Here is a 15,000-nt window from a genome sequence, read left to right as displayed (position 1 = left end):
ACGGAGTTTTTCTCAACTTACCGGAGTGCTTGCTGTGACTCCTTTGTCTTACCGCCGGTATGTTTACCGATACGCCGACGGAAGAGAAAGAAGAGAGGCAAGCGAGCCGGCATCCTGTGCAGATCTCGGACGAGATACTGCAACCCACCGCTTCCAAGCATTCTACTAGCGAATGTGCAATCTTTGGACAATAAACTGGATGAGCTACACGCACGGATTAACTTCCAGCGGGACATTGCAAACTGTTGTGTACTGGCGTTTACCGAGACCTGGCTGGATCCTATGGTGCCTGACTCTGCCGTCACTCCGACCGGCTTCTCCATCTACCGGCAGGACAGGACTTCCGAGTCAGGTAAAAGGAAGGGAGGAGGGGTATGCTTGATGGTTAACTCTCGCTGGGGCTCGGATGTTGCTGCACTTTCAGCACACTGCTCACCAGACCTGGAGCTGCTATCGATTAAAGTTCGCCCCTTCTACCTCCCACGGGAATTCAGCTCCGTTATTATCACAGCAGTATACATTCCACCGCATGCGGACAAAACGTGCGCGTTAGAGGAACTTTACGGAGTAATTAATGGACTTGAGGATGTTCACCCTGAGGCGGTTTCTATTGTTGTTGGAGACTTCAATAGGACCAATATGAGGAAAGTTTTACCGAAGTACTATCAGCACATAAACTTTCCTACCCGGGGTGATCAGATTCTCGACCATTGCTACTCACAGATTCGAAAGTGTTACAAACCCCTCCCCCGCCCCGCTTTCGGAAAATCGGATCACACCTCCATTATGCTAATCCCTACCTACAGACAGCGCCTAAAACAGGAAAAACCGGTTTCTAGGGCAGTTCAACGCTGGAGTGCTGAAGCCATCAGCACTCTGCAGGACTGCTTTGACACAACAGACTGGCAGATGTTCTTTGTTGCAGCTGATGGGGACATCAATGAATACACAGACTCTGTCTCCTCATTCATCTCCAAATGCATCGATGATGTCGTACCTAGGGTCAGTGTTAAGACTTTCCCAAACCAAAAGCCCTGGGTAAATGGTAATGTCCGTGCTAAGCTCAAAGCACGGTCCTCTGCCTTTAACTCTGGTGACCAGGAGGCTTTGGGGAAGTCCAGATGTGACCTGCGGACGGCCATCAGAGATGCAAAGAGAGAATATAGGGACAAGCTGGAGTCCACCTACCTCAGCTCTGACCCCCGACGCCTGTGGGGTGGCCTGCGACACATCACTGGCTATAAAGGGAGAAATAGCAGTGATGATCAGCCTGCCGCCTCTCTCCCTGATGACCTCAACACCTTTTACGGAAGGTTTGAGGCAACCAACCCCCTTCCTTCAGCAAGACTGGCCGAGGACCAGGACGACTTCACTCTGTCCCTGACCGTGGCTGACGTGAGGCGAGAGCTCCAAAGGGTGAACCCCCGGAAGTCATCGGGGCCCGATGGAGTCCCAGGCCGCGTCCTCAGGGGGTGCGCTGACCAGCTTGCGGAGGTATTCACCTCCATATTCAACTTATCACTGCATCTGTCTGAGGTCCCCACCTGCTTCAAGCAGGCCACCATCATCCCCATACCGAAGAAAACATCAGTAACCTGCTTGAATGACTACCGCCCTGTAGCACTGACCTCCACCATCATGAAGTGCTTCGAGCGGCTGGTCAGAACCCACATCTGCTCTACCCTTCCCAACACCCTGGACCCCTTTCAGTTTGCATACCGTCCAAACCGATCAACAGACGATGCCATTGCCCTAGCTACACACACCACCCTCTCCCACCTGGAAAAGAGCAACACATATGTGAGGATGCTGTTTGTGGATTACAGCTCAGCATTCAACACCATTGTGCCTGCCAAGCTCGTCCCGAAGCTCAGGGGCCTGGGTCTTAAAACACCCCTGTGCAACTGGATCCTGGACTTCCTGACGAGCAGACCCCAGGTGGTGAGAATGGGCAACCACACCTCCTCCTCACTGACCCTGAGTACCGGGGCCCCCCAGGGCTGCGTACTCAGTCCCCTCCTGTACTCCCTGTACACGCATGACTGTGTGGCAACACACAGTTCCAACATCATCCTGAAGTTTGCAGACGACACTACCATCCTGGGTCTCATCTCTAACAACGATGAGACCGCCTATAGAGATGAGGTAAGGGTCTTGGCAGAATGGTGCCAAGACAACAACCTGTCTCTCAACGTCTGCAAAACCAAGGAGATGATCGTGGATTTCAGGAAGCTGCAGAGGGGGGGTCAGGACCCCATACACATCGAGGGAGCTGAAGTGGAGAGAGTCTCCAACTTCAAATTCCTCGGTGTGTACATCAAGGATGACCTAACCTGGTCCATGCAGGCAGGCTCAGCAGTCAAAACTGCACAGAAGCGGCTATACTTCTTGAGGAGACTCAAGAAGTTTGGCATGTCTTCAAAAACATTAACAAACTTTTACAGATGCACCATTGAGAGCATCCTCTCAGGCTGCATCACTGCCTGGTATGGTAGCTGCTCCGCTGCCGACCGCAAGGCCCTGCAGAGGGTGGTGAAGACGGCGGAGCGTATCACCGGCAGCCATCTCCCCTCCGTGCAAGGCATCTACAACAGTAGATGCCTGAGGAAAGCAAAAAAGATTTTGAAGGACAACAGCCACCCAGGCTATGGACTGTTCTCATTGCTGCCGTCTGGTAGACGCTACCAGAGCATCCGAACACGGACTACCAGACTCACAAATAGCTTTTTCCCCCTGGCTGTAAGGCTTCTGAATCAGAAACACTGAACCACTGAACAGTTGCCACCTCCACCTACTCCCTGCTCCCCCACTCATACATTTCACTTCATAGATATATTTGCACAATTCTTAAAAACTTATTCTTCACATTTCTTTTTTTTAACTTATTTCACACTTAAACTGCTGCTCACACTTAAACTGTTGCTAGCCCTTCTATTGTACTGTAACTGTTGAATGTTAATGTTATATGTTATATGTTATATGTTATATTGTTATAATATATGTTGTTCTTTGAATTGTTGTATCTTAATGTTACATTTTATATGTTTTATTGTCATAGTGTTTATAGAGTTTAATGTTATTTTTTGGTATATGTTATATGTATGACGTCTACTGCGTAGATGGATGATGCTTGCCAAGTCATAAGAATTTTGCTGTGCTGAAGAAATTTGGTACATGCAATAATAAACACACTTTGACTTTGACTTTGACTTTGACTTTGAGCCAGAGGAGCGTCTCACAGCGTGAGAGAGAGAGAGAGTCAGAGCCAGAGGAGCGTCTCACAGCGTGAGAGAGAGAGAGAGAGCCAGAGGAGCGTCTCACAGCGTGAGAGAGAGAGAGAGTCAGAGCCAGAGGAGCGTCTCACAGCGTGAGAGAGAGAGAGTCAGAGCCAGAGGAGCGGCTCACAGCGTGAGAGCGAGAGAGAGAGTCAGAGCCAGAGGAGCGTCTCACAGCGTGAGAGAGAGAGAGAGTCAGAGCCAGAGGAGTGTCTCACAGCGTGAGAGAGAGAGAGAGAGAGTCAGAGCCAGAGGAGCGTCTCACAGCGTGAGAGAGAGAGAGAGAGTCAGAGCCAGAGGAGCGTCTCACAGCGTGAGAGTGAGAGAGAGAGAGAGAGTCAGAGCCAGAGGAGCGTCTCACAGCGTGAGAGAGAGAGAGAGAGCCAGAGGAGTGTCTCACAGCGTGAGAGAGAGAGAGAGAGAGAGAGTCAGAGCCAGAGGAGTGTCTCACAGCGTGAGAGAGAGAGAGAGAGAGAGAGTCAGAGCCAGAGGAGTGTCTCACAGCGTGAGAGAGAGAGAGAGAGAGAGAGTCAGAGCCAGAGGAGCGTCTCACAGCGTGAGAGAGAGAGAGAGAGAGAGAGAGAGAGGAGCGTCTCACAGCGTGAGAGAGAGAGAGAGAGAGAGAGAGTCAGAGCCAGAGGAGCGTCTCACAGCGTGAGAGAGAGTCAGAGCCAGAGGAGCGTCTCACAGCGTGAGAGAGAGAGAGAGTCAGAGCCAGAGGAGCGTCTCACAGCGTGAGAGAGAGAGAGAGAGAGAGAGTCAGAGCCAGAGGAGCGTCTCACAGCGTGAGAGAGAGTCAGAGCCAGAGGAGCGTCTCACAGCGTGAGAGAGAGAGAGAGAGAGTCAGAGCCTGTTTCTCATCTCTTCACTGGGAAACATGCTAATGGCAGCCTACAGTAGATGGGCTCATTCATATTCATATTGCAGCAGGGAAACAAAAACAAAAGAATGAAATGTAGGCGTGTGTTGGGGTGGGCAAATTCATGAACTGTTCCTTTAGCAGTTAATGACAGTGGAAGCTGTAGCTTTGAATTGCTTTAGTAATTTTGTTTACGGTAATTGATGGCAAATCCCTTTCACGGGAAGCCAACGGTTGGAGTGGGGGGTGGGTGTGAGGTTGGAGTGGAGGGTGGGTGTTGGGTTAGAGTGGAGGGTGGTTGTGAGGTTGGAGTGGAGGGTGGGTGTGAGGTTGGAGTGGAGGGTGGGTGTGAGGTTGGAGTGGAGGGTGTGAGGTTGGAGTGGAGGGTGGGTGTGAGGTTGGAGTGGAGGGTGGGTGTGAGGTTGGGGTGGAGGGTGGGTGTGAGGTTGGGGTGGAGGGAGGGGGGAGGTTGGAGTGGAGGGTGGGTGTGAGGTTGGAGTGGAGGGTGGGTGTGAGGTTGGAGTGGAGGGTGGGTGTTGGGTTGGAGTGGAGGGAGGGGGGAGGTTGGAGTGGAGGGTGGGTGTTGGGTTGGAGTGGAGGGTGTGAGGGAGGGTGAGGATGGCGGAGGAGGCGTTCATTTCCATTAACGTCCCGCAGCAGTTAGTACGAGTGTCTGGGGGAAGAGGTAGGAGATTAGCATTAGCATGCCTACGCTATTGCCAAGATACGCCCATCACTGCTACTGTAGCATTAGCATTACGCTCTTCACAAGATACGCCCATCACTGCTACTGTAGCATTAGCATTACGCTCTCAACAAGATACGCCCATCACTGCTACTGTAGCATTAGCATTACCCTCTCAACAAGATACGCCCATCACTGCTACTGTAGCATTAGCATTACGCTCTCAACAAGATACGCCCATCACTGCTACTGTAGCATTAGCATTACGCTCTCCACAAGATACGCCCATCACTGCTACTGTAGCATTAGCATTACGCTCTCAACAAGATACGCCCATCACTGCTACTGTAGCATTAGCATTACGCTCTCCACAAGATACGCCCATCACTGCTACTGTAGCATTAGCATGCTGGGCAAACGCCAAGAGCATTACATCATCAGCACAGCAGCTACACATGCTGAATACGCCTCAAGGTGTGATGATGTTAAGAGATTGCAGCCTTTGCTTGTCGTGGATTAACTTGGCTTGTCTTCACAGTGGTGGTCTGTGTGGTGGATCTAGGCCATTGGGGGTAGGGGTGGGGTGGGGGGGAGATCATTCAGCAACCTGACCGTGGAACAGAAGCAGATCTAGTACAGCACAGAGGTTCAGCTAGGGGATGAGCACTGGAGCACTCATACACACACATAGATACTGTACAGAAAAGACAATGACACAACTACATGTACTTATAATACACACAAAAACAGAATGCATTACTACTATGTGTTACACAGATTCTGTGTGCATGTCAGTGCGTGGCCATGTGAGGTACATGTGTGTGTGCCCATGCGCGGTGCAGTGTATTCGTGTGTCTGTGTGTAATCATGTGCCGTTCAACAATGTGTTTCTGTATGGTGTGTCTATGTGTATGGGGTGTGTGTGTGTGTGTGTGTGTGTGTGTGTGTGTGTGTGTGTGTGTGTGTGCCCATGCGTAGTGCAGTGTATGTGTGCGTCTGTGTGCAATCATGTGCAGTTCAACAGTGTGTTTCTGTGTGTGTGTTTCTGGATGGTGAATGTGTGTGTGTGTTTGTGTGTGTGTGTGGGGGGGGGTCTATGGCACATCTGGGCTGGCACAGCGGGTGGCCTGGCCCAGAGGGGCCCCCGTGAGCTGTGACAGTGGGTGCGGTGCGGTGCGGTGGAGAGAGATTGTGTAGTGTTAGCGGGCTAGAGGGGAGGCCTCAGTCTCAGTCCTACTGTGAGCAGGAGCTGTCTTGAGGCTGAGTGATGCAAGAACTCAGGAGGTCACTGGGTTCAAAGGAATCGACTATTGTCTTCCTCCGCGGGGAAAAGAGCGAATGGGAGTGGAGATCATTGTTGGCATTGGCTGCCAGCTGAGTTTTTGATTCATCGTCATTGTTGGCATTGGCTCCGAGCTGTTATGGAGTTTTTGATTCATCTTCAAATCACTGCTTGTCAGACCAAGCACAATATGTTCAGTGCGGGTGTGTAGCTGCAGTGACACTGTGACATTACAAATGGTGTGGTTTGTTTTGTGTACTTCTGTTTGGATTCTCATGATGGAGGCCAAGTGGGTCAGACAAGACGGAGCTTTGGGCTAGTGAAGAGTATGAGTAAGCCAATGTGTGAGTGTGTGAGTGTGTGTGTGTGTGTGTGTGTGTGTGTGTGTGTGTGTGTGTGTGTGTACAAATGTGGATGTATCAGTGTATCTGTGCATCTGTGAAAGCCTGTGTGAATATGTCTGCATCTGTGCATGTAGAACAGTATGTGTGTTGCGGTGCTCACCATGAGGCTGTGTGTTTAGAGGAGAGTGTGTCTGTGTGTGTGTGTGTGTGTGTGTGTGTGTGTGTGTGTGTGTGTGTGTGTGTGTGTGTGTGTGTGTGTGTGTTGAGGTGCTCACCGTGAGGCTGTGTGTTGAGAGGGACTGTACCCGCTCCTTCAGGCTCAGCACCTGGCTCTCCAGCTGCTGCTTGTCCTCCGAACTCTTCTCCAGCTCCGCCTCCCTCGCTTTTAGCTCCTCACGGATCTTTAGCAGTTGCTGGAGAGAGAGAGAGGGAGAGAGAGATATGGAGAGAGAGAGAGAGCGAGAGAGAGAGAGAGAGAGAGATGGAGGAGGGAGAGAAGGAGAAGACAAAGAGAAAGAGAGTCAGTCAGACAGAGATATTTGGTCCTCAGGGCCTAAAGACCTCACAGCCTATTTAGCAGCCTTGCTCAACCCAAACAGGTTGAGGATGGGACTCTGTCAAAAGCACCCACAGTATGGGAGAACAGCTTCCATTAAATAGGCCTAACTCTTAACCGTGCACTGTGGTTATCTGGATGACAGACTATACCCTGCTTAAAACAGCAAGGAAAGAACCACAAATACCCACCACAACACCATCATTCTCAAAGCACAGCCCTGCCAGGAGCAGCTAGGAACCTAAAGGGAAGCTTTATCGCAGATCATCTCCCATATCTCCCCCACGGCCAATTGAATACACATAGCAAGCCATTAGAACATGTGAATATCCAGCCAGCCAGACCGATTGCTCACGCCTCATCAAGCAGGCCTTGTCACCATCAGCTGGGGGGGGGGGGGGGGGGGGGGGGGGGGGGCGGATAGGGAGGGAGATGGAGGAGTGGCTGGATAAAAAGCTCTCTGGTGTCAAACCTATTCCCCATCTGTCTTTCCTATCTTTCTTTCTCTCTCCCTCCTCATCAGTTCTCTTCCTCTTTCTCAGCAGTCTGGACAGCCAAGCAACTGGCCCCGTCACCCACTAGCCTCCTCTCCTCCTCTGCCAGGGCTCACAGGTTGATGCTGTCTTATTTATTTCACTCCCCCCTCCTCTAGTTTCTTCTCGGCAGAGGCGGTGGCGGAGGCTGGCTTTGCGGTGCTATCTGGTTGTTTACTCGTGATAAGACAGTTATTGGCCTCCCCTGGAAACCAGGTATTAGTGTGGATGTGTGCTATGCAGAGGGAATATTTTGACAGGCTGATTTTGTGGGGCTGCGGCACGAAGATGCGCCATAGTTCCGTGCCCGGAGGATGTTTCTATTTCTCTTTCCTTTTCTCTCTGCCGCGGCTCAGGTGAAAACCCTGATTAGGTTTGGGTGTGGGGGATTGGGGGGTGCAAGTGCTCAGCTGTCAGTAGGCACTCTCTCAAGGCACGGCTCTGTCTATCTCCCAGTGTGTGTGTGTGTGTGTGTGTGTGTGTGGTCGTGTGGTCGTGTGCATGTCTAACTGCTGTCCCCCAGTGTGTACATTATTATGTATGTAATGCTGGCTAGTCTTAAACCTGACAACAGTCCTATCCAACCACTCATGAGTGTGTTCATGTGACACTGTGTGTGTATGCGTACGTACGTGTGTGTACGTATGTGTGTGTGGCTGATGGATGTGCCTCCGTGTATATCTGTGTGTGTGTGTGTTTGTGTGTCTAGTGCACGCATAAGTGTGTGTGTGTGTGTGTGTGTGCGTGTGTGTGTGTGTGTGTGTGTGTGTGTGGCTGATGGATGCTCCTACGTGTATATCTGTCTGTGTGTGTATGTGTGTGTGTGTGTGTGTGTGTGTGTGTGTGTGTGTGTGTGTGTGTGTTCAGCTTCTATTTAGGGCCGGGTAGCCGGTGTGCCGGTGTGTGTGTGTGTGTGAGAGCGGTACTTTCTGCATGCCCTGCAGAGCCTACTGGAGGAAGCTGAGCTGCTGCTGGCGTGTGATGTGTGTGTGTGTGTGTGTGTGTGTACTGTGTGTGTGTGTGTGAGTGTGTGTGTGTGTGTGTGTGTGTGTGTGAGCGGTACCTTCTGCATGCCCTGCAGAGCCTGCTGGAGGAAGCTGAGCTGCTGCTGGCGTGTGGTGTCCTCCTCACTGTGCTGTGGCTGGGCCTTGCCCTGCTCCTGCTTCAGCAGCTCCACCTCGTTCCTGTACGCGTCCAGCTGACAGCGCAGAGAGTCATTCTCCTCCTTCAGGGCCTCGGCCTGGGCAGCTGGTCCTGATGGAGAGAAGAAGAGAGGGAGTGTGAGTGTGTGTGAGAGTGAGAGTGTGAGTGTGTGTGAGTGTTAGTGTGTGTGTGTGTGAGAGTGTGTGAGTGTGTGTGTGTGTGAGTGTATGTGAGAGTGCGTGTGAGTGTGTGTGTGTGTGTGAGAGTGCAATCTCGCTGCTGCCTGTCAGTTCATTGGTGGTTGATGGTGGGAATTCAGCCTTCTTCCTTATCCAGCACGCTAATTAAGCATTCAAACGTGCTGTTTTTAAAGGAAAAAGCAACAAGAGAGATAGAGAGAGAGAGATAGAGAGAGAGAGAGAGAGAGAGAGAGAGAGAGAGAGAGAGAAAAAAGAGAGAGTGGAGAATAGTAACATGCAGTCACACAAACGTATCTCGAGGCGTTACAGGTGAAAGAGTCAAAGAGACCCATTACCAACAGAATGAGAAATATGGAGAGAGAAGAATGGAAGGGTGGTGGAGATGGAGGGATGAGAAATATGGAGAGAGAAGAGAGGAAGGGGGATGAGATGGAGGGATGAGAAATATGGAGAGAGAAGAGGGATGAGATGGAGGGATGAGAAATATGGAGAGAGAAGAGAGGAAGGGGGAAGGAGGTGGAGGAATGAGAAATATGAAGAGAGAAGAGTGGAAGGGTGATGAGATGGAGGGATGAGAAATATGGAGAGAGAAGAGAGGAAGGGCTACTATCTAGCTATCTAGCTATCTGGGGCAGAGGACACACACACACACACAGACAGACAGACACACATACACAGACACACACACACACACGCAGACACACACACACACACAGACACACACACACACACACACACACACACACACAGAATAAAGTGCAGTCCGTCAAGAGAGACTGTGTGAAAGCATGAGAGAGGGGGGGTGGGTCACGTGGGTCTCTGCTATGAAAGGGATTATGCCGTCATCACTGAACTCTCCACGGCTGCATATCTGGGCCTAATTAGAGAGTATTTAATCGTAATGGGAGAAATGCATTAATGTACCATGCGTATTGTTATCAAATGGCAGTCATTAAAACTGATGCAACGCTGGCCTTTTCTCACTCACTCCAGGCAGAGGGACAAAGGGAGGCAGTGGCCTATTCAATTAGAGAATGTAATCCACACACACACACACGCGCGCATCACGCGCACGCGCACACTCACACTCTCACTCACTCACTCACTCACTCACTCACTCACTCACGCACGCACGCACACACACACACACACACACACACACCTGTTTTAATGCATATGGCCACCCCCACACCCCTTTTAAAAAATGATAGAGAAAGAAAGGTGAGGGTAGAAAAGCGTGAGATCAAAGCGTGGCTTGGGGAGCCTTGTGTAGATGAAGGGTCGGGTTGGGATTGATCCGGGGACTCATCCTCAGAAAGGTAGAGAGAGAGAGAGAGAGAGAGAGAGAGAGAGGGACAGAAAGGTAGAGAGAGAGGGACAGAGAGGTATAGAGAGAGGGACAGAAAGGTAGAGAGAGAGGGACAGAAAGGTAGAGAGAGAGGAACAGAAAGGTAGAGAGAGAGGGACAGAAAGGTAGAGAGAGAGGGACAGAAAGGTAGAGAGAGAGGAACAGAAAGGTAGAGAGAGAGGGAGAGAAAGGTAGAGAGAGAGAGACAGAAAGGTAGAGAGAGAGAGGGACAGAAAGGTAGAGAGAGAGAGAGAGAGAGAGAGAGAGAGAGAGGGACAGAAAGGTAGAGAGAGAGAGGGAGAGAAAGGTAGAGAGAGAGAGAGACAGAAAGGTAGAGAGAGAGAGGGACAGAAAGGTAGAGAGAGAGAGGGACAGAAAGGTAGAGAGAGAAGGGGGCAGAAAGGTAGAGAGAGAGAGGGACAGAAAGGTAGAGAGAGAGAGGCAGAAAGGTAGAGAGAGAGAGAGGGACAGAAAGGGACAGAAAGGAAGAGAGAGAGGGACAGAAAGGTAGAGAGAGAGGGACAGAAAGGTAGAGAGAGAGAGACAGAAAGGTAGAGAGAGAGAGACAGAAAGGTAGAGAGAGATAGGGGCAGAAAGGTAGAGAGAAAGGGACAGAAAGGGACAGAAAGGTAGAGAGAGAGAGAGAGAGGGACAGAAAGGTAGAGAGAGAGGGACAGAAAGGTAGAGAGAGAGGGACAGAAAGGTAGAGAGAGGGGGACAGAAAGGTAGAAAGAGAAGGAGTACAACAGAAACAACAGTAGGGGGGGAGAGAGAGGGAAAGAGGGAGAGTGTGAGAAGGAAAGAAAGAGATAGGTGCTGTTATCGATTGCAGGGTCTCATCAAGCTGCCGACTGGGGGAGGAAGGGCTGGTGGAGGTGTTGCCCAGCGGTGGTGACTAGAGAGTGAATGTGTGTGTATGTGTGTGTCAGAGGCGATTTCTCTAAGACTGCAAGGGAAGCTCAGCTTCCCCTAAAATGTCGAAAACTAAATTGTCAAATATGTACTGTTGTGTTAACATTTCATTGACTACAAATGCGTTAGCATACATTCATGCCGAAGACGAGTTCGATCAGAATCTTATCCAAGACTGACTCGATTTTGTTAACTTCTCATACATTCCCGTAATGTCAATGCATTTGACCGTAGAAGCCGAGCGTCCATTCACTTGAATGAGACTGCATGGAACAGTTTTTTTCATTGCCTCGAAACTCGACGGTCATTGGATAAATGCCAAGATTTGTCCCGCCCCCGGACGCTCAGCGTCTCTGGGGGTGGATGGAGCAGTGGGCTGGCCTAGGCTAGCCTGGACGCTGGACTTCCGCGTGATGATTGGAGGATCAGTCGAAAGGCTGACTCACTTTTTGATTGACAGATATTTTGAGATATACAGTGTCACTTGAACACGTAGGAGCTCAGTCCCATCACGGATTTTGCCAGTGAAATTTTACGACAAACTGCAACCCATTTCTTGATATTTGCTTGGCGAAATTGCTTCCATTATTAATTTCTTCCAAAACACATTCATCTTATTTCCTTGTTTCAGTTTAACATACTTTCCGACTGTTCGAGTTTCGTATCGTTTCGTTAGTTCGTTCATTCGTACTGTGGCTAGGTCGGAGTGAACTAGCCAGTTAGTAAGGTGCACACGATGGCAGACAATGCTAATATTGTCGACCTGATTTTGGCGAAGCCATTTGATAGTCTTCCTTACGAGGAGAAACTTAGAATTAAACAGCAGGGCAGATCAACACCTAAAATTGATTTGGTGCAAAAAGTAGGGAACAGTAACAGGTCTTTTCAGCTCTCCTGGTATGACAAAGTAAGCTGGCTGACTGGAAGTGCTGTGACAAAGAAAATGTACTGTTGGCCATGCATCTTGATGAAACCATCTCAGGGATGTGTTGTCTGGTCAAAATTTGGTTTTGGGGATCTGTCTAACTTTGACAGGGCATATAAAAGGCATGAAAAGAGCAATGAACATGTGAGTGCATGTGCAAGGTTAAGCTGCCTGGGCAGGGTCAGGGTTGAACATGCACTCAATGAAGGTGCAGAATTTAGGTATAAATACATTTTTTGATGTAGTCCAAAAATGAGCTTCCTCTCTTTAAAAGACCAGCAGCCGCCACTGGTGTGTGTGTGTGTGTGTTTGTGTGTGTGCATGTTTGTGTGTGTGTGTGTGTGTGTGTGTGTGTGTGTGTGTGTGTGTGTGTGTGTGTGTGTGTGTGTGTGTGTGTGTGTGTGTGTGTGTGTGTGTGTGTGTGTGTGTCAGATCCCCAAACCCTGTTCAGGGGTACGCTGATGATGTGGAGATGTCCTCTAGGGATGAGAGTGTAATTGCCGTCATGCTGAGCAGAACAGATGAGTTTCTGCTCTGGTCAAAGCTGGAGGTAAAACACACCAAATGCGCAGCACTCTATGAACGACGCAGCGGTGGTAACCGCTGGTACAAAGCAAAGTCAGACAAACCTCCCTCCTTCACACTCAGAGAAAGGTCCCCTTGGCAGATGTTGGCCATGATAACTTCCTGGGCTTCAGGAGGAAAGGTAATGGCAAGCTGGACACCCAAGCTGCAGGCTATGGTGTTCGGTCAGACTGGCCGGACCTCAATGACCTGTGCAACAGAGCGGCAGTTCGACTGAGATGGGAGAAAGAAAATGTACACCCTGCACCAGACGCATCTGATGCAGTTGTCACAGACCCAGCTGTGGAGGCTACTGTCTACCACAATGGGACACAACAAACACTCAACAACACAACAGCAAGAAAGTCCCTCCTGAACATTAAACAGGCAGAGGCAAAACAACATTGGACTGGACTGAGACTGCAGGGGAAGTTGGCATGACTTGACTTTGCTGACCACTCCGTCTCACATACAGTGTACAGGAATGCTGCTGTAGGAGAGGACATCCTCTGCTTTATCATCATCCACACTGCATAATGCACTCCAATCTCACCCAACATTTAGAATCCATTGCTCATATTGTCAATGGCTGTAATAAGTACAAAGGACTTTATACTGCACGCCACGACCGCATTGTCGACCTCATTGCTAGTACTGTTAAGGGAGTATTCCCCCCAAATGTGTCATTGTACAAACACTCCTGTATAATACCGGATTGGTTTGGCAGCTCTGATGATGTGTTCTGCAACATCCCTAACACCCCTGATGTCTTTTTCTTGGACAAGGTTAAAAGGGAGGTAATAATCCTGGAGGTAGCCTGTGTCTATGACCTCTACATGGACATAGCCATCCTTGACAAACTGACCAAATACCAGCCCATTGTTGCTAAGATAAGAGACCTAGGCTATACATGTAAGCTGGTAGTATTGATATTTGGAAGTCTGGGGCATGTCCATAAGCTTTCGGTCAGTGGGCTACGACTGGCAGGACTTAGTAAGAGACAATCCAAACAACTAGTCAAGTTCTGCTCTGTATCAGCCGTTATAGGTAGTCTTGCTGTTTGGCGTAGGAGATGTTTCTTGTACCCATGAGTCACTAAGCTGTATTCAACCTCTGAGAAATGTTTGAATCCTTTCTGTAAGAATATGATTGGTGGATTCAAATAAATCATTTAAATGTGTGTGCATGTTTGTGTGTGTGTATGAACGTGTGTGCATGTGTGTGCGTGTGTGTGTGTGTGTGTGTGTGTGTGTGTGTGTGTGTGTGTGTGTGTGTGTGTGTGTGTGTGTGAGAGTGAGAGCGAGAGTGTGTGTGTGTGTGTGAAGGGGGTGGGGTGGGGGGCACTCAACTTGCACTCTGTGTCAGGCAACACTATCGAGCGTACAACACCCCTAGATGCTAACAGGAGAGTGCGTGCAGGACTGGCCCGCTGGCTCACTGCGCTGTATCAATTGGCAGAAGACAGCTGCCTGTTACCATTGATTGGAGTTAGGACAGCGGGGGAGGGGAGGGGAGGGAGAGAAATAAATAAATAAATAACAGCTTGTTGGCTGGTGTGAAAATGCTGGTGTCGTGGTTACTGGCTTGCTTCACTGTGTGTGTGTGTGTGTGTCTGTGTATGGGTGTGTGTGTGTGTGTTAGTGTGTGTGTGCGTGTGTATTTATGTGTGAGGGATAAAAGGAGGAAAGGAATGAAAGGATGGAGGGAAGGTATTGAGAAAGAGAGGAGAGATGGAGAGAAGGACGGGGTGAATAAGCCTTTTGGCGTGGGCCGGCTCCAGTCGTGTGTAGCAGGGGTGAAATGTTTGCATAAATAAGGGGATGCTGAAATGACTCCCCACAACATCCTGCCATGTCCACAGCAATGCTGGCTATTGTGTTCACTCTTTCTCTTCCCAAATTCTCTCCCTCACTCCCCCTCTCCTCCGCTCTCATGGCACCCTTTCAAACATCTGACAGCCAGGCTGACAGTGATCGTTATCATTGTTTTCTATTAACCAAGGTCACGCATGAAGAGGAGAGCCATTTGAGATGGCAAAACATAAAACAATATAGGGTGATAAATGAAAGACTACATTTGCATACATCTGCATGTTAACGAGGGAGAATCTGTCAACAGCCCAGTCTCCAGGAACGTTGGGAGGAGGTCAAATGTCACACCTGTACAGGTGGCTCAGGGAGGAGAGAGAAAGAGAGAAAGAGAGAAAGAAAGAATGAGAGAGAGAAAAAGAAAGAGAAAGAGAAAGAGAGAGAGGGAGAGAAAGAAAGAGAAAGAGAGGGAGAAAGAGAGAGAAGGAGAGAGAGAGAGACAGATAGAGAGAGGAAGGGGGGAGGGTGGGTAAATGGCAGCACTCCCAGACCCTTCCAGATAGAGG

At 49.7% G+C, this 15,000-nt stretch overlaps 1 protein-coding gene across 1 annotated transcript in view; it reads right to left on the bottom strand.

The window, feature by feature from the left end:
* Window positions 1–15,000, bottom strand: part of LOC308367477 (ecto-NOX disulfide-thiol exchanger 2-like) — a gene marked incomplete at its 5' end in the record, with an annotated part of 76,959 nt that overhangs the window by 13,362 nt on the left and 48,597 nt on the right. Inside the window, 2 exons of the mRNA XM_080841398.1 lie at window positions 6,721–6,858; window positions 8,598–8,788. Coding sequence (XP_080697524.1) covers window positions 6,721–6,858; window positions 8,598–8,788 — 329 coding nt within the window. The remainder of the gene's footprint in view (window positions 1–6,720; window positions 6,859–8,597; window positions 8,789–15,000) is intronic.

Source organism: Sprattus sprattus, assembly GCF_963457725.1.
Source record: "Sprattus sprattus genome assembly, chromosome: 6".
In the NCBI taxonomy this organism is placed as follows: Eukaryota; Metazoa; Chordata; class Actinopteri; order Clupeiformes; family Clupeidae; genus Sprattus; species Sprattus sprattus.
Note: the sequence above shows the minus strand (reverse complement) of the source record. Positions and strands in the feature narration are given on the sequence as shown.